The following is an 18435-nucleotide window of genomic DNA, read 5'->3' as shown; positions in this document are numbered from 1 at the left end:
AAGCAAACGTAATAAATCTCTTTTACACATCTAACAATCTATATGTACTCTTGATGAACCCAAGGCCTAAACATGTAGCTCTGCATCAGTGGTACTCAACACACAGATCCAATCTTGTTTTGATATTTAATGCATATCTTTCATCACTTACACAGTTGGCCATCCAATTGTTCATGTAATGTAGCACAGTCGTCACACAAGAGGCCCAGAAGCAGGTTAGTGTGAAGTAAAGCCTTTAAATATTTGAAGGAGCCATTACAAAAGACTTATCTCAATTCACAGACATCTAGATATATCACCACAGCTTCTCGACCTACTCAAACACATCTATCCTTGCAACAAAACAGTCTCTCATATGAATACTCTGTTGCTGTTATGGATAAAGGAAAAGATACAAGGGCATTAATGAGATAACATGATATGCTGAAAAGCAAGTAAACTGTAACGGTCAATTGTTTGCAAGTGCAGACAAGCAAAAAAAAAAACAAAAAACAAAAAAACCCCAAAACACTTTGGTCCTTCAAATGAACAGGTACAAAAAAGAAACCAAACACATCAGACATCGCAATAAAGCTATTGCCAAATAAAGGTAACCTGAAGAACAGTGAAATCGAGATGATTTACAAGGATCTTCTAAGAAGGGCAGTTGTTCTATCTTGTATACAGGCATATTTTGGCTTAAACCTGATATATCCTGCATCCTTTTCCAACAAGCTCCTGTTCCTAAAGTTCAAGAAAGTGCAACCTGTTTTTGTGTGTGAAGGATTCATGAGCTATAGCCAAAGGGTTAAGATCTGCAGCAGAGCAAACCTTTAACAAGGTGCTGCATTCAGCGGTTTGACCTACAGAATGTCTTCCTAGAATATAAAGCTGCTGCCTACTTTTGAAATTTATTCATGACCACTGAACATCTGGACTGATGTGTGCTCTAACAGCCATCTCTTCACGTATCGTTAAAGGGTGCTTTATGGTCAGCGCATTAGTCGTGTCATTTGCAAACAGTGATATCACCACAGCAGTCACCATTAATACTGGTGCTTAGGGCTCAGTTTACCCGCTACAGCATTTTCTAAAACAAACTGTCATCACTGAGATAAAACCTCCACATCAGCCCTCTTTAAGAGTAGAAGAAGCTCAAACCAGAAGCTGAGATTTTAAGAAGTCTTTTTGTCAAGCTGTTGCAGCATCTCCCTCTGTATAATTTGGGAATTACCGGCCACGGTGCCAATGCCACCCACACACAGGTAAAAAAAATTGAGAGGTGTGCGACCGGCTAAAATGACACAAAAACTTGCACCGGTGGATATGACATCACTTTTAGTGAGCGGTGCCAATCATGAGGGTGATAATGGACAGTATAATTAGCTCATTATTATTCTCTTAAACCAGAGGGTCCCTGGATGACAAACAAAATTGTCCAATTGTATTGATTCTTTGTGTCAGAGAAGCTAATGGAACAGGTGCAATATTGGGAATGGAAGTAGGGATTTGTCAATTCATATAAACAAAAACCGTATGGTCACATTGTCTTTAACAGTGGTCACCAACCAAGGCCTTGAAGAGGTCTTCCACAAATAGTTTATGCAGCTCTTAGCCCTCAATAACTGATTCTATCCATCATTACACATCTTAATAATATAAGTGCAATGGTTTCTTGAAACAGGGACAAGGACCACTGTGGTAGTGTACTTTTGTGACCTAGATGCTCAGTTGTCAGTAGGTTCACCTAGCAGGGCCTTGAGATGGGCATGCAAAGGTTCACATACAGCTTGATATCCTTTCGGGGTCAGGTGAAGGTAGTCGTACATGTCCTGGTGGGAGATGCTACCATTGGAGTGAACAAAGCCGGGGTCTACATTGAAGAAGGAGGCACGGGGAAGGGATGTTAAGGTGTCCTTTACTAACTCGTTCACCTTGGCATTTCTCTCCCGTAGAGGGTTTGGCATTTTTCCTCTGGGCAGTAAACTCTGGAAAACAAACATTAGCATACTTATTTTTAAATGTTTCATATACCTTATTTCATAACTTACTCATGTGCGTGTTAGCTGAATTTCCAATTAAGTTTCTGCCCCCTAGTACATATACAGTAAATGAATACAGTTAAACTTCAGACCTGTCTGAAACAAGTACAGCTTTTTGGCCCCCTAACATTCACCTGACCAGGCAGAGACTCCTCTGGTTTACTTTTAACTACATATCATATAGCACAAAACCTTCTGATCCAAACAATCTAAGATATCCATTTACAAACAATACAATATAGCATCAGTTGATCTTTAAGCAGATTTTCTAAGCCGTTGCCGTTTCAGTTTAGTTTTTATTGTCTGAAAATCTCAGTCTTTTTTTAATTACCAGAGTTAACCAGGTTTGCAGCACTTTTTCTAATTCTTCTTTCTGTATTTAGTGGTGACTTGAACAAAATTCTACTGCGGATCCAATTTTCTTAAACCATTAACTTACATATAGGTGACATACATTGAAGATAGCACATGAAACAAACGAAAACTATTAAGTCTTTTTTTAAAAAACCCATAGATGTTAGTGATCTGATGTTAGTTTTGTTCAGACTGGCCAACCCCGTTAAAGAGATCATTATAGCAAGATAATAAATTCAAGAATTTTGGAATAGTTATTAGAATACATATAACACGTCATAAATACACGTAACTCATCCCAGTCTCAATAAACATATTCACCACAGGCTCATCAGACAACTTCCATTGATAGATTCTACAAAGACTGGCAAAGACTCAAGCTGAAGAGAGTTCCTCTGTATTTTCATTTGATATTAGTTTCCAAGGTTCACCAAAAAAGGTTGTTCCAGTTAGCATTAAATTTTCAAAAGTCTCATTTTATTCTAAGTACCTAAAATATTTCATTTTCAGTCTCTAACTTTAGTTGCAACAGCATCAGCAGCGATTGCAGCTTCTACACAGCTCCCATCAAGCTGCTATTCTCTGCAGACTCGTTGAAGAGCATGTCTGTAGAGTGTGTGCTGCACTGTTTTTTCAAATGGGCCTCAGAACAAAATACTTCCAAGCCCTTATTCTTATGAGCAATGTCTGCAGTGTATATTTAAAATCCTTGAATATACTACGTGAAATGGCTCACAGATAATCAAAGTTCCAGCCTATGAAGAAGCATCCATAACTTTACACTTCACCTCATTTCAGATAGCTAAGATGCTGTTAAAAGGGGTGACATCGCAATGTACTTTGATGGTTGAATTAACTTCATTAGTCATTTTCAAAAAACATGCGGATTAACACCCGATACAAGGAATGCTTTAGGAAAAACACGTACAAGTACAAGCGTGTGGGCATTGGGAAGCTTGTTCTTGATAACTTGGATAATAGCCAAGATGCCTCCACAGATCTGTTCAGGAGTGTGACCGTGATTGTTAGTTCCTACCCACAGCACTACGACCTGCAACAACAAAAGACAAAGCAATGCATGACTGAACACATGTCGCTGATATTTTGACCCAATGTACCTGGAAGTGGGATTTTAACACAGAGTTGAGCACAATCAGTCTTTTGTGTGAATAAACAAGCATGATCATGTTATCTATTTCTGGCACTGTTTTGAACCTTTGGGCTGATGTTATCCAGTTCACCGTTGCTCAGTCGCCACAGCACATGTTGTGTTGCATCACCACCCACCCCAAAATTAAGGCAATGGAGAGGTGAGAACAACTGACGCCATATCTGCAGACAAACCACAATAATATTGCATTCACATGTTCCACAACAAGTTTTCACACTTTGAAAACATTTATGAGAAAACGTAAATCAGTTACATAATGGACAGAGGCACACATATCAATGCAATCTTTGTTTTACCCCAAACTCGTGCATGAGCTGAACAAGAGAGTCTCCAACAAACAGGACATCAGGTTCTTTGTCTTTGCTGTCGGACACAAACCGATTGTGCTACAAAAAGAAAATGTAAAAGATGTATATATATTTTTACTACAGTACCAACCATTGCACAACATCCACACATATTGCAAGACAAACTTTTTAAAACCTTGTGTTTTTTTTAAGAATCAGCATGGTATGTTTCTTTTGATTTTCTGGTGACTACTGACATTTGTGTTCATTTAGAGACATGCTTTAAAATAACTACCCAAATGAATGCCCGATGGCAACGCCAAAAGGCTAACGAGTGGCGAGTCTACTTTCTAGAAGCACTTTGGTATCAGTGCAGTATTGAATGTAACACCAGCAATTTGATTTTTACATGACAAGTCCAGGTACAAAAATTTATTTAGAATGCGCTGTTATGTGGATAGAGAAAACTTTTTCTAATGTTTTTTTTTTTAATCAATTAATGAAATATCTATGCATATCCCCATGTGTCTGAAAAAATACTAATTTGCCAAGACTTTTCTCCTTTCTTTCACAATCAATTGCAAAACTGCACACCCCTCACAAGCCATTGCATTTTCATTTATTAGACAGGTTTAAATAATTTATGAAGGCCATTATTGCAACAATATGTACTACAATATGTTAGTAGCTGGCTCTTTTCAACTATGAAGCTTCCCTTTATCTTCAGTGATTGCAGAACTAAACATCAGCAACGATGCAAACGGAATAATATAACACCGTACTTTATAAAACCTATAAATAATATAAAAGTCACACACCATAGACATCCATCGTCCATCTCCCTGCGTGTCTTCACAGGGAGTGGGTGTGGCGGCTGGGTTTGGTTCTCCTGCACTCATTCTGCTTTACCTGTGTTGGGAAAACAGTCGCATTGAGTTCTTCACACTTTCAGCAATGTATACAAACCAATTCATAAATAGCCCATAGCTCTGTTCGCTTGAGAGGTCTGTGGAAGCTAACAAAGTTAGCTACAATAGCTAGCTCAACATGCTGGAACACATAAGAGATGTAGTTGAACAAAGATAAGAGAAATTGTGAAATTAAATAGGCCTGTGCTCTGCAGAATGGAAAAGGGTAGATATTAACATAATGACTGCATTAAGAGGTATAACTTATCATAGCATACCACTAAATCAAAAACACTGTTGTCCCCCGAATCACTTTCCGGAAGTGAGGTTCAGCACAGCAGAGCGTACCATTATCATGAGTAGTCAGCAACATGTATGGTTTTAGATATTTTAATTTTCCGACGTTTGAACATATAAAATTGTAGTGTGCAAAATATGATATGAGAATGTAAATAATAAAGGATTACATAAGTAGAGAAATGGAGCAGAGTTGATACTGTGTAACCCCTCGTTTTGTGAGGGTAGTTTCGTCCAACTCGTGGGCTTTCTTGGGCGTTATCACTGCGTGTAAAAAACGCAACGGCTGCGTGTTGCCGTGCAACGACACATTCGGTGTGCGATAAAATTAAGCGGTTGTTAACGACTTTGGTAAGTAGACACTATGTTTATTAACTATTTTTCCTTTTCATTTATTTTTTTCTCATGTATTTACGGTTTTAACTGATTTACAGTTTGCTAAAGTTGGAAATACTTTTCGCTTCTAAGCAGCTACAGCTTGAACTTCATGCACCGCGTGTCACCTTAACTTAAATTACACCTGGGGATAGTAGGTGCTTGCTAATCTCCAAGTTAGTTTGCTCGTTTTAGTTAAGTTTTCATTAAGTTTCAGTATTAGTTCGAGCTGATTTGTGTTCAAAATACCTGGGGGTCAACCATCCAAAGCAACGAACAGTCCACACAGGAAGTGGTGAAGAGGTTGTGGACGAGGTGGAGTGAGTGGGCACTAGTGTCAGGTGTGATTGGCGACATAAGCATAGAAGAATGCAAAAGGAAAGTTAAGATGTTAGTAAGACTTGCGATGATGTATGGTTTGGAGACGGTGGCACTGACAAAAAGACGGGAGGTGGCGCTGAAGATTCTAAAATTTTAGTTGCGAGTGACTAGGAGGGATATTGAAGCAAAGTTGAAATGGCTTGGACATATGGTGAGGATGGATAGTGGACACAACGGGCAAAGCATGTTAAAGATAAAGCTGCCAGGCAGAAGAAAAAAGAGGATGATTGCAGAGGAGGTTTATGGATGTAATGAAAGTAGGTTGGTGTTACAGAAGTGGGATGGGGTGAGATGGAGGCAGTATAAGTTAAGTACTTTTGACTTACAGTCATCTCAATACTGCACATATTTTTATTATTATATTTTTTTAATGTTTTTATTTTTATTATTATTATTTTTTTTACACAGGGTTAACAGCAGACCATATGAACTTGACAGGCAACTTTGATGGGTGTAGTCAGCTCAACTCACCTTACTATTCAGTATCTATACAATTACAAATGTTATAAATAATTACAACCATGCATGCACAGAGAAATGTAACCACAGCTATAAAACTGCAAAAATATCTGAAGGGGTACTTAAAGTGCTCAAAGTCTGACTGCAGTAGGCCCATCTGCTCAGTGTCTTTTTTTTCGCCCATTTATGTGAAATGTTTTTCTCGAAACCTAGTTTTCAGTGTGTACAGCTGCACATATGGTGAAACTCTTGTGATTGTGGAACAGGTCAAATAATACATTATATATTGGAATGATTTTGTGTCTGTAGTTTAATATGATTTTAAATGTCATGCAAATTAATTTCCTTACAATTCATACTGTACATGAAATGATCCTCACTTCAGGGTTTAATTGCACAAATAATGTTAAGGTAAAGGAGACATTTTTCATACTTTATCTATCTCTGCTAAACTATGGCAAGTATGTTACATGCTTTCTTATTATTTTTATGAAGTGCTTAGAAAGTTGTATTATGTGTGGTCTACATGTTCAAGTCAAAGCCCACATTCAAATTTATATTTAATCAGTTTCACTGAATCATTGGTAAGTTGCTCTTAATTTTAATACTAGAGTCGACCTCAATGAGGTACAACCACATCCTGTATTATCAAGCCTGCTTTACTAACTGTGGTTATTTTTCTACAGAATGGAATGCAGCATGAGCCATGTGTGTGGCAGGACCTCTATAAGAAGGAAAAGTCAACAATTTTCAACAAGAAACAAAAACAACAGATAAAAAGTGTTGCTTTGCAAAAAGATTCAGTGCTCTTCCCAGATATTCAACCCATTACAGTAAGGCAAATGAGGAGAAAAAAATGAAACGACTGAAGACCCGCAAGGAGAGGAGTCAAATAAGAGGTGGCTGGAAAGAGATTTCAAAGATCAAGTCAAATCACCATCATCATCACTACCGTCATTGCCAAAGCAACATAGACATGGCACATTTGCATAACTGCTGTTGTGCTAGTTGCCATTGTTCTTCGAGGAGAAATCCACCATTTCCAAGTGTTGTGCGCTCTGTGCAGGAGCCCAGTATCATCACAGACGGCCGCCTGACAGGACACCATGGCCTGTTTAACCATGAGGTGAAGTCTATTGATTTTGAACGCTTGCTAAGTGAACAGCCAAAACTGGAGGAACAAAGAAAAGAAAAGAACACTGTAATTTCATCTTCAGCATCGCACAATTCTGCTTCACTGTCCACTGATGCTTTGTTGGGAGCTGATACAGATGTTGGGAGCTGTGTGCCATTCAGAAAAAATACAGACCCTGCTTCAAAAGCCCACACTGACTGCCAAGAGAAGGAAAAGAACAACATCCAGTTTGAGTCAAAGCAGTCAGATGTCACAACAGAAGAGAAACCACAACAACAACTCCCTCTTTCATGTGAAAGTTTTCAAAGCAGCCACTGGTCTAAACACGGCTTCCTCGATGTACTAACAACAGAAACCAAGTGGGCATGTGTCATGTCTGAAAACAGCAGAGAATCACTGCTGACTCCGGTTGTTGACAGAGACAATATTAAGACTTTCAACACAAATGTAAAGAAACGTGTGATTTCTACTCTTGTGCAAACCCCAAAGAACCAGGAGCCCCCTGTTCAGCAGATACAAACTCATGGTCTCACCTCAAGCCCACTTAAACTCTCCAGTTCAGCCACTACTAACAGCTGTGAGATACAGGACAGAACACAAGATCCAGAGTATGTAACGAAGTTTGTCAGTGCAGTAGCAGGACGTTTGTGTCAACGTTTGAAGCTTCCGTCGATCAGTAGGAGAAACCTGCTGTCAGAGAGCAGGGAGGTCCTGTTAAACTCTCTGAGGGAAACACATGGACCGTGGCTTCAAGAGAACCTCCTTAGACTTCAGCAACATCGTAGCTTTGCTGTGCATCCCACAAAGAAAGACCAAGATCATGATCAAGAGCCAACCAGGAAAAATGAAGAGAATCTCTTTGCCGCAGGTGAGCATTAACCTCTTGAGACTTGAACTCTTCCATGGCATGCATTTTTATTTCTTTTTGATATTTGGGCTCATTGGGACCTGATGAGTGTAAAAACAAAGAATTGCCAGATTTTCTTTACCTGATTTTTGTTTCTGACAAAAATGAGACGCACATATGAGGATATTCGTTTAAAATTTCAATTGAACTGTGGCACTATAATGTCATCGTAAGTGGATATCAGGCCCTTGTAGAGCAAAATTTAGTATTTTGGTCTAGAGCTTAAAATACATGTCCCCCATAATATAAAGGAAAGCGCAGATTTGTTCAAGCTCAACGTTTCGTTTTTTTTAAAGTAACAACTACTTGTTATACTTTATCTATCACTATCATAGGGGAGATATTCTGGTGCAAGTTTTTAACTGATTATGTCTAATGATCTCTGTTTGACCACAGCCATGCTGGTTGACATGGTAATAATTTCAACTGTGTAACTTCCAGCTGATCAAACATCTGTTTGATAGATGTTATTACATTGTGATACAGATTATATGCTCAAAATTTGTTATTTTAAAAGTGTTTATGGACTATCTTTGCATTCATTGTTACTTATAAGTACTTAGTATAAAAGTGATTGTTAGTAATATATTGCCAAGCTGATTGGTAAGAAATATTTAAGTTCTTACATTTACTTTTGTTTGATAGCTTGAACATTTACACTGTCTTTTTATGTTGGTGTATTTTAACCATTTAGTCATTCAGATTAAATTGAACTAGTAATAGTGCATGCTGCATCCTGTAAGCTCACACACATTATTTTGTTCTTATGCACACAATACAAACACAACTTAAATACACTAATTGCGAATTCTGCACAAAGTGTTTCCCTTAGAGACTGACCATGACCTCCACCTACATCACGTTTACCTGTTGTCACTTTTACTTCCTGTGTCTTTGTGCTGTCATGTACTATAGAATTTACCGTTGAAGTAATTGTTACTCCCCCTCAGCCTTGTAGACCTTGTGTATTTGGTTCAGATTTAACTTTGGCAGACAGTTATTGGTACTCCAGCTAGGACCAGCTTCTCTACTATCAGACTTACAGATGTTTAGTGTAAATCTGCATCTGTCTATCTATGGTTTTAGAATAATTAACATTTCTTGCACTTCAATCAGTTGTCATTAACTCACCACTGTCCTCTCTTATACTTGTCTGTCTTTGCGCCACCTCTTCCTTCTGTCAAACACGTGCAAAAACAGTTACGGAAGAGAAGTGAAACACTGAAAAAACCTTTTTCCCCTTAAAGAATGACTGGATAATGCCTTCTGTGCTAAAATAGTTTTAAAGGTTTATTTACTGTTAAATATCTTTAAACCAACATTTCTGCTGTTTTTTTGTTTTGTTTTGTTTTAAAAAGAGAAAACATTGATCTTAACTCCATGTATTGCATGATGAGGAAGATTTTTTTTTTTTTTAAATACTTTTTTTTTTAATAGGCATCCATTGTGTGAAGATAGGTTTGGATTTTTTGACCTATCCTAAAAAGTGTTTTGTGTTTGTTTTATGTCAGGAGATTAATTTGTGTAAAGAATACAGAAAAGACACAAACCATCAATTTGGTTTTACATCATTTTATGTGGTTATTTAAAAAAAACAGAAGTAGGCATGACATACCTACATTTTTTCAGTTTTGTTTCCTTATTTTTAGATCTCTCTTTTAATATGCCAGCAAATAGCCATTCCAGCTGGAAGACCAGTCTGCAGCAACACTGCAGTCAAAAACAGGTGAGGCCCTCAGTTTACATTGTCACTCTTAAGTTATTTTCAGATTTCTATAATATAAGATTCTCTGATAATAAATAATGATTCCTTATGTTAATTGTCAAGGTTACTGAGTGGCTGGCGAGCCCTGCGGATATGGCTGACAGTGTTTTGGATGATATCCTCAGACCAAGTCTCTCTCCTCCATTGTTCATGAACCTTCAGACCTGTGAAGCTCCAGAAAGCATTTTGTTTGCTCCTTCTACCACTTTATGCCAGAGAGAAGTGGCTTCTGTACCTGAGAACTGGCAAGATGGTTTAAACTGGTCAAAGAGCAAAAATTCAGCTACATTTGGTTCTTTTGAAAATGGCTTCATGGACCAATCCAGCTTACTTGGAAATCAGAGCCTACAGTACTCTGGCAGCAACTCCCAGCCCTCTTTTCCTTACCAATCGCAGCTGCCAGATACATACGCAGGAGAGCCAATGCACTTTGCCCAGCAGGAAGACCCATTTGGAACTGATATGTACTCTTGTGTTCCCTCTTTTGCTGCCCCAGTTCACCATCAGAGCAGCCATTTCCAACCTTCAAACCAGTTCAGTCACGCTTCAGCTTGTTCTCTGAAGTCCCAGCACACTGATATTATGCACTACCCTCCGTCATTCATTCTTGAGAGAGACCCTTCACCTTCCCTTTCTGCTTTCCTTAGCCCTGAGCCGTGGTCCTTCCCTCCTATGAGACTGTACTAATGTGTGGTAAAGCTCTCCATACAAGCATGTGGATCAATATTTCTATGACTGATTAAAGTACAATTCTCCCTTAATTTATGCACTCCAAGGTTTTTGTTTAGTGAGTGATAAACATGTTATGTTCCCATATTAATATAACCATAGCATTAAGCATAGATGCAATAGCTATCCTCTGAAGAGTAACCTGTCTTTTTCTATTGTCCTGTTTTTGCTGAGTTAAGTAGCCTTTGATTATGCATCATTTTCAACCTTTTTAAGCATTTATGTTTATTTTGGACTTCTGTACAATTAAAAACACATGTCATAATGGAATATAATTTGTTTGTGAAAGTTGCGCATCCCTTTAAATGCAAAACAGTAATTTAAAAGACATTTTTAGAAATTGCATATATACATAAACACTGCAAAACATAAAATTAACAAAAGCTGCTCTTACATTTATTACACATTATATTGCATATTTACAACATAACTTCATCACAGATAAACACATTTAGACTGAAAGGTTAATTGAGTAAAACCACAAATCGCACATTCTTATTTTCTTTCTAAGGTTGCAAGTAAAAGTTTTCATCAGATCTCTCATCCGTAAAGTCTTCAGCTTCTTTGCTCTCACAAGTTGCAGAATATTCTTCTGTCTCTAGTCTGGTCCCTGTTTTTATTCCTCTACGCAGCTGATTCCAGAACAGTTCCTGCGCCTGTGTTGGGTTAGTACAGTCTGAACCAGGCCACTGCAGGTAAGTCTTTTTTAACATAACTTTCCTCATGCGATGATACGAAGACAGCTGCCTCTCAGAGATTGGCTCCAGAAAAACGAGCAGGAGAACATCTCTGTGCTCATCAAAGAGTCTGTAACTGGCAAGCTGGATTTCCAGAGAACACCACTCACTTTGCAGAAAATTCCTGCTCACCACACAAATGGTTTTCCGGCTGCTGTATACAGCAGAAACAATATTGTCCACAATATCACGGCCCAACTCAAAGTCCCTGTGGTGCAGGCAAAGCTTAAAAGATGATCCGCCTCCCTCCAAGTTGGGTAACAATTGGTCCATGACCCATTGTTCATCAGATGAGTTATAGGAAATAAATGCATCATATTTACAATTCTCCTCCTCCTCATGGAATCTGCTCCACTGCTCGCTAAACCAGGCCCGAAACACATAGTAGCTGTACTTCATTTTCCAGTAGAGTTTAACATAGAATAAGGGAATGATTGTAAACAAGAAGATTGCAGCTGATGTGCTAAAAAACAGGTACATTCCTATATCTCCGCGACAAACTTTAGTGTCAAAATTGTAAAATTTGAGTTTTGGATTGTGTTGGCATGACAGGTTGTACAGGTACACCACCTGAACATCTGTGTTATTCTTTGTATAATTTTGCAAAGGCCCGTTGTTGCAGGTGCAGCTTACAGGATTATCTCGTATGTCAAGGTAACGAAGCATAGGTAGACTCATTAATGCGTCTACAGAAAGAGTCTGCATGGCATTGCGGTTGAGCTGCAGTAAACGTAACTGTGTAAGATTCCCAAAAACCTCTTTAGAGAAGTTCTGAATGCCCATATTTTCTGCAGCCAATCTGGTCAAATTTCTTAAATTTTTAAAGACCCCTGGTTCTAATTTTTTCACCCCAACACAGCAGTTATCCAGTGTGAGGAAACTTAAGTCTGTTAGGTCATCAAAGGTATCAGGAGCAAGATGGTATATGTTATTGTTGGTGAGATACAAAGATTTCAGTGAGTAGAGGCCACGTAGTAAAGTGCGTGGTAAAACGGTGAGTCCGTTAGGTCGCTGCCGATCTAATTTCAGATCAGTCAGTCTGCTGAGATTCATGAATGGTGACTCATGAGTTTCTGTTATGAAGCAAATCTGATTACTCTGTAAATCTAGCACAGTGAGGGTGTCTTGAAATGCACGATATAAGAAAGGGTCAATTTGTTTTAGCTGGTTTCCATCTAGATAGAGCTTGGACAGGCTTTTTAGTCCATCAAGACCCGATCGCTGAAAATGGGTAATCTTATTACCTCCAAGATCCAGTGTATTTAAAAATGTCAGGTTGAAAAAAGTCCTATTGAAAATGACAGAAATGCGGTTGTTGCGAATGTTAAGAATTTGCAAACTGACCAGATCTTCAAATGTGACACTGAACAAATCAGTTAAGAGGTTATTGTCTAAACGAAGTGTCTCGAGCTTTTTTAGTCCCTTGAGAGCGTGTATATGGAGAAATGCAATACTGTTTATGTTAAGTTGTAGCGTCCTGATATTTGGTGTATGATAAAAAGCATGAGAGTCAACTTTTAAGATGCGATTGTAACGATAACTCAGATTTTCCATTTTTTTAAATTGAAACATTTTTTTACAGTATATTAGGGAGCTGAGATGGTTGTGCTCTGCTTTGAAGTCTTCTATGTATACATGTCTTCTAAGAAACTCAAGGCAATATGCACTCTTTAGGTTGTTGCGGGATAGATCCAAAGCCCCTGTGATATTAGGACAATAGGACAGTGTGTTATTTGTAAGTTGCCTAATTGCATTATTACCCAGGTTCATATTTTTAAGATTTTTCTCTTTCAGCCTTTTTTTCAACAGTATGCATAATTCTTTGAGCATGCTGTCATTGTTCAGTCCTGTACCAGAGAAATCAACATGACTTGGATTGATGTTGCTAATGTTTAAAAACTCCACTATTGTTACATTTGTTGAACGCAAACGCAAATAATTTATAGTGCTCAAATCAATTTGATCAAAGGCTTTTGTAGGCAGCTGAGAATTGTATGACAAATCTAAAATGTTGATAAAGCTGAGAAATGAAGGCTTACATCCCAGCGTTAATAGATTATTATGGCAAACATACAAAACAGTGAGGGACTGGGGCAATGACACATTTGAGTGTCTGAGGGAGGTCAAATTGTTAAAGCAAAGATCCAGTGTCGTCAGATTTGTCAGATGTGCCACAGACTTAGCAATGCCTGAGAAATCTGACAGAAAGTTTTGTCTCAGGATTAAAGTGTGTAGCTTGAGAACAGATGAAAAAATATCCTCGGGCAGCCGCTCCAATGCATTGTTGGCCAAAAAGAGGGAGGTGAGATTCTGCAGGTCCTTAAACAGAGAAGGGTTGAGCTCTGATATTTTGTTTAATGACATGTTTAGATTCTTCAGTTGATACAAGCCTTGGAAAGCTAACTGACGGATGGTTGTCAAGGAATTATTATCAATTCTGAGGTGCTGAAGGTCTACTAGGTTACTAAAGCTGTTGTTAGGAAGGTCCGTCAGAGGAGTTCTTAAAATGGTGAGATTGATGGCAGATGGTGGCAGGTCACTGACAATATCAGAAATATGCATTGCATTCCGATGCATGCAGTTGAAAGTTTTCCCATCAGAATCTGCTTCTGCAATGCAGTTCCTGAAACTGTAACTACTGATGAGTTGAACAGCTGCAAGAACAACTGTAACTGACAGCAGCTGATGGTTTCCCATTTTGTCTTCTTGCAGTGCAAAGAAATAGTCCTTTAAATAACTTCTGTCGGCTCCTTTTTTTCGTTTCGTTTGTTTAAATATTAAGTTGAAAACGTCTAAAGGCCTCTGTGTTTTTTCATCAGGTGAATGCAGGGATCTGAAAAGAGAATACTTTCAAATCAGAAAAAAATTCTAATATCAGATTGCAAATTCTCGCTTTAGGTATATCATTGATGTTTTCAGCTGTCTCTTAAAATCTGACAATAATAATAATGTGCTTTTTAAGACCCTCAAAAGTGCTTTACAATTCCACTATTCATTCACACACTGGTGGAGGAAAGCTACAGTTGTAGCCACAGCTGCCCTGGGGCACACTGACAGAAGCGAGGCTGCCATATCGCACCATCAACCCCTCTGGCCATCGCCAGTAGGCGGTAGATGAAGTTGCCCAAGGACACAACGACCGAGACTGTCCAAGCCGGGGCTCAAACCGGCAACCTTACAATTACAAGACAAACTACCAACTCTTGAGCCACGATCGCCCCAAGTACAAGTACATTTAAACATTATAAAGACGTAAATTGACAAACTAGCATTGTATATCTGATAGATTTTTAATGATTTTTAAAATATTGTAGAAACAGTATACAGGACACTCATCATGGTTGTTGGAGCCTGCTGCCTTCAACTGACATTTTAATTTAGACTAAGTATTTTTATAATTACTTTACTAACCCAAGCTCAGATTCTTACCTTTTCTTGTTGCTGTTACCGTTTCTTATTAGAAGCAGTTGCGAGTCTCTAGGAATAGTCTCAGCATAAAAGAATCTTCTAATCCTGAGGTGTGAGGAGCGTGTCCCCGAAGAAATTTATACGATGAGAAAAACTTTGTTCCTCTTTTCTTATGTTTTCACATCCACTTTCAATATAAATGAATGTTTGCCCTTCTCCTCCTCTTTAGGGTTTCTCACACGTCATTGCGGTCCACACAATGCACAATGTTGAAAAGCAACGAATTCCTAATTGAATACTACAGGAATACAATATATGGCAAAAATCACGATATCAATAATTTTAGAACGATAAAAGAAATGCATAGAAAGAGTTGAGAAATAATTTGGTTCTTTTCTATGTATAATGTTTAATTTTCACCCTTTACAAACATAAATTCTTATGATTTTGCAAATAAGATAACGTTTATTTCCTTTCCTTAGACGATCCCAAGAAAACTGAAAATGTCATGATGTGTGAAGTTAATCTAATTTGTACTTACTTAAATTAATGCTGTTTATCCTGCCTTCTCAGACAGCTTTGTTTTTGGTGGCTGCAAAAACATTGAGTCAGAAAGAGGAAGCTGTCTATAAAAATAAAATGTATAGAAAGAGTTGCGAAATAGTTTTCAGAGAGTTTTTTATATAATACGTGCCACTTTTAAGATTCACCCTTTATGAGCATAACTTTATAATATTGATGTCATTCCTCAAACTTCCCCAGGAAAACTGAAAACATGTCCTGATAGTTTAAAGTTATAAGGTACCCTAATTTGTACTTACTCAGATTAATGCTTTTCGCCTCACCCTGTGCCTTTAGACAGCTCTGAAGTACGTGGTCAGCCAAAAATAAAACAGTCAGTCAGAAAGGGGAAGATGTCTCCAACGTATTCTTCTTCTTTCATAATCCTTTACAGCTGTGTTCAACTATTTAATCACAACACATTAATTCCAATAGTTTTATTGAAATATTGTTTTTGAGTGGATATACAATTTGCATTCACACATCTATAAATCACGTATTTTTAACACAATTATGTTAAACATTAAAAAAAGAAAAATATAAAATTGTGAACATTATTGAATTATATTGTAGGTAGTAAAAAAGTTCTCAGAAATGATGATGATAGTTATTTGAGTTTACCACCATAAACTGGTTGATTCTTTTTGTTTTGTTTTGGGGGGTTTTAAGGGTGGTTAAGAGTTACTCGTGCTGCAAATTCCCACATATCCGTCAGATTTTTTCGCTGATTTGTTGCACAAACTTGGTGTCAGCACAATGAGTCGCTGTTGAACTTCGAGTGAAAGATACGGGGGTTTTAAGCCTTATTCTAAGACTCAGAGCTCACATTTCAAATATAACAGATATACTATGTAATCCTATTAAACTATAGAATAAACAAGGAAAAACAAGAAGAAATTGTCAGTTTAGTCCAGTTATCTGACTTTATTTCTTATCAAATCCTTTAGCTTTACTACAATATGTCTATGCCATTTTTTTCTAACATTTTAATTTAAGATGCAGAAACTGAAGAAATACATTTTCACATATTATATTACTTTGATACTTTGAGGATATCATATATTGTATAAATTTTCAGTTTCCTCTTATCTTCTGCTCACGTGCCATCTGACATAATCCACATGCTGGAATGCAGGCCATGACTAACCAGTCGTCACACACAGAGCCCTGAGGAAAAGCACAGTCACAGTAAACTGGTGACAAACATCATAGTTTGTTTTTTTTACAGAACCATATTTAGAGTGCTGGGATTTCAAAAATGTAATATAAAACACCATCTAGATTAGAATTCTGGAGAATTTTATGACTTCATGATTGAATTCATGATTAGAATTCTAGTCTTCTTGTTTAATAAATGATTAGACATCTGCACCACACTTACACCAATATTGTATCTGTTGCGTATGCTTGTCCGTAAAGCAATCAGGGCGCCGGGAAGGCAGGCCAGACAGCAGCTTTCATCGCTGTCCTGAGCCACCTGACAAGCCAGGATGCAGGGAACGAATGTTCCACAAAGACCTGGAGGTGAGAGATGTTTTACCATATTTCTATTATGTTACACTGTTGGTAAACTTCAGCATGTTCCCATAGAACTTATATAGACACGTACAGATGCCGCAGTCTTCACAGCAGTCGCATGCATTTGTACTCCACTCTGACGACCCACGGGAGACCGTGTACTGTGTCACAGTCACCTGAGGTTGTGCATTTATCACATTTGTCTGGTATTCCATGGCTGCAAGAAGAAGAAAAATAACTTGGAGCAAATTAAACATGAAGGTCACTTACTTTACCAATTTACTTTCTTGTTTATAGAACCTTTGAGACACTTTTACACAGTTTCTTTATAACAAATGTTATATATCCAAATCTGTGTTGTGAAAGCTTCTTAAGATTTTATTCCAACCAAAAATTATTAGATCTTTCTTGATTAAGAGTTTACCCCAAATCAGATATGAAGAAAATCAGTTAGTAGGATGAGTTTAAACTACCTTGATTTGTAGGAAAATTTGCAGTCCCCTTCAACTCTTGAAGTTAGTATCTGGCTCTTTCTGGCAAGGTCTGAAATTGAAGACTAGGATAGGGTTTATAGCCACAGCTCTTATACCCAATGACACAGTATGCATAGGTTGTAGTTCAGTTTCTATGCTGATATGAGATGGCAAACAATGACCAAGTAAACAGGGCTGAATGCCTTGTAAAGGAAAAAAGGAAAAAATGTTTGGTTTTGGGGCGTATCACACACCTAAAACGGTGCACCTAGAATTATGTGTGTGTACATAACAGGGGACAAGCTGAAAAAATTAAATGAACTGTGACGCTCAAGCGCATACTCTGTTGACTTTATAAAGTGGCACTCCGTATGTAAATACCAGTGACTCAAGAAAGTACTCATGAAAAGCGCGGAAACATTATACTTGTTTAATACAATTTAGCAAAGTATTTCTGACTTCTAGGCCGTTCAAATACCACTTTTGTTGTTATTTATGGCTTTTTCAGTTAAAAAAAGGTAATAAATCATCAGTTCAAATGTACAGTGCATTACATTCAGTTTTAAATATGACTAACTTATCTCTGTTAATCAACTCTATACCACAGGCCTTCAATCTGGCAGTAATTAAACCACTACTTAAAAAGCCATCACTTGACCAGCTTTCTTGGCTACTTATCTCCAACCTTCCTTTTATCTCAATAATTCTTGAAAGAGTGGTTGTAATGGTAATGCTAAATGGCTTATTTGAAGAGTTTCTGTCAGGTTTCATAACTTGGCAAAGTACAAAAATAGTGTTAGTGAAGGTTACAGAGGCGGAGGTGTAAGTGCCTGCCTCAAAACAGGACAATTTAGCTGCATTTAACCTTCAGTTAATCTTTATATAGTTAGGTAGGAGTCAGAACATGTTTCTTTTTAGCTGAAAAACATTACACCAGGTAACCTGCAGT

At 37.8% G+C, this 18435-nt stretch overlaps 4 protein-coding genes across 4 annotated transcripts; 1 reads left to right on the top strand and 3 right to left on the bottom strand.

Moving 5' to 3' along the window:
• Positions 1–112: 112 nt before the first annotated feature.
• pafah1b3 (platelet-activating factor acetylhydrolase, isoform Ib, gamma subunit) lies at positions 113–5085 on the bottom strand. The gene is made up of 6 exons (XM_005736194.1): positions 5020–5085; positions 4652–4742; positions 3843–3932; positions 3591–3707; positions 3304–3426; positions 113–1967 (listed from the first exon to the last, which is right to left on the bottom strand). The coding sequence occupies exons 2-6, from the start codon at positions 4730–4732 to the stop codon at positions 1707–1709; spliced, it is 672 nt and encodes a 223-aa protein (XP_005736251.1). The 5' UTR covers positions 4733–4742; positions 5020–5085; the 3' UTR covers positions 113–1706.
• Positions 5086–5271: 186 nt separating this feature from the next.
• Positions 5272–10821, top strand: prr19 (proline rich 19). Its single transcript, XM_005736192.1, has 4 exons — positions 5272–5389; positions 6940–8256; positions 9945–10021; positions 10124–10821. Exons 2-4 carry the CDS (start codon positions 7110–7112, stop codon positions 10745–10747), a joined length of 1848 nt encoding a protein of 615 aa, XP_005736249.1. The 5' UTR covers positions 5272–5389; positions 6940–7109; the 3' UTR covers positions 10748–10821.
• Positions 10822–11181: 360 nt separating this feature from the next.
• Positions 11182–15810, bottom strand: tlr21 (toll-like receptor 21). Its single transcript, XM_005736191.1, has 2 exons — positions 15756–15810; positions 11182–14359 (listed from the first exon to the last, which is right to left on the bottom strand). The coding sequence occupies exon 2, from the start codon at positions 14221–14223 to the stop codon at positions 11296–11298; it is 2928 nt and encodes a 975-aa protein (XP_005736248.1). The 5' UTR covers positions 14224–14359; positions 15756–15810; the 3' UTR covers positions 11182–11295.
• A 759-nt stretch (positions 15811–16569) lies between these two features.
• cnfn (cornifelin) lies at positions 16570–17540 on the bottom strand. Its single transcript, XM_005736210.1, has 4 exons — positions 17487–17540; positions 17105–17230; positions 16877–17013; positions 16570–16662 (listed from the first exon to the last, which is right to left on the bottom strand). Exons 2-4 carry the CDS (start codon positions 17226–17228, stop codon positions 16570–16572), a joined length of 354 nt encoding a protein of 117 aa, XP_005736267.1. The 5' UTR covers positions 17229–17230; positions 17487–17540.
• Positions 17541–18435: the final 895 nt, after the last annotated feature.

This window comes from Pundamilia nyererei, unplaced genomic scaffold, assembly GCF_000239375.1.
Source record: "Pundamilia nyererei isolate P.nyererei 1_Seehausen unplaced genomic scaffold, PunNye1.0 scaffold00067, whole genome shotgun sequence".
In the NCBI taxonomy this organism is placed as follows: domain Eukaryota; kingdom Metazoa; phylum Chordata; class Actinopteri; order Cichliformes; family Cichlidae; genus Pundamilia; species Pundamilia nyererei.
This window is presented reverse-complemented; position numbering and strand designations above follow the sequence as displayed.

What these genes read in the sequence shown, in the direction of transcription:
- tlr21 (XM_005736191.1), bottom strand. Translation starts at nt 14,223, where the DNA reads ATGGGAAACCATCAGCTGCTGTCAGTTACAGTTGTTCTTGCAGCTGTT.
- cnfn (XM_005736210.1), bottom strand. Translation starts at nt 17,228, where the DNA reads ATGGAATACCAGACAAATGTGATAAATGCACAACCTCAGGTGACTGTG. An exon ending in CTGTGAAGACTGCGGCATCT is followed by an intron (nt 17,014 to 17,104) that starts GTACGTGTCTAT and finishes TCTCACCTCCAG; the next exon opens with GTCTTTGTGGAACATTCGTT. An exon ending in GCAACAGATACAATATTGGT is followed by an intron (nt 16,663 to 16,876) that starts GTAAGTGTGGTG and finishes GCTTTTCCTCAG; the next exon opens with GGCTCTGTGTGTGACGACTG.
- pafah1b3 (XM_005736194.1), bottom strand. Translation starts at nt 4,732, where the DNA reads ATGAGTGCAGGAGAACCAAACCCAGCCGCCACACCCACTCCCTGTGAA. An exon ending in AGCTCATGCACGAGTTTGGG is followed by an intron (nt 3,708 to 3,842) that starts GTAAAACAAAGA and finishes GTTTGTCTGCAG; the next exon opens with ATATGGCGTCAGTTGTTCTC. An exon ending in TGGATAACATCAGCCCAAAG is followed by an intron (nt 3,427 to 3,590) that starts GTTCAAAACAGT and finishes TTGTTGTTGCAG; the next exon opens with GTCGTAGTGCTGTGGGTAGG.
- prr19 (XM_005736192.1), top strand. Translation starts at nt 7,110, where the DNA reads ATGAAACGACTGAAGACCCGCAAGGAGAGGAGTCAAATAAGAGGTGGC. An exon ending in AGAGAATCTCTTTGCCGCAG is followed by an intron (nt 8,257 to 9,944) that starts GTGAGCATTAAC and finishes CCTTATTTTTAG; the next exon opens with ATCTCTCTTTTAATATGCCA. An exon ending in AACACTGCAGTCAAAAACAG is followed by an intron (nt 10,022 to 10,123) that starts GTGAGGCCCTCA and finishes TTAATTGTCAAG; the next exon opens with GTTACTGAGTGGCTGGCGAG.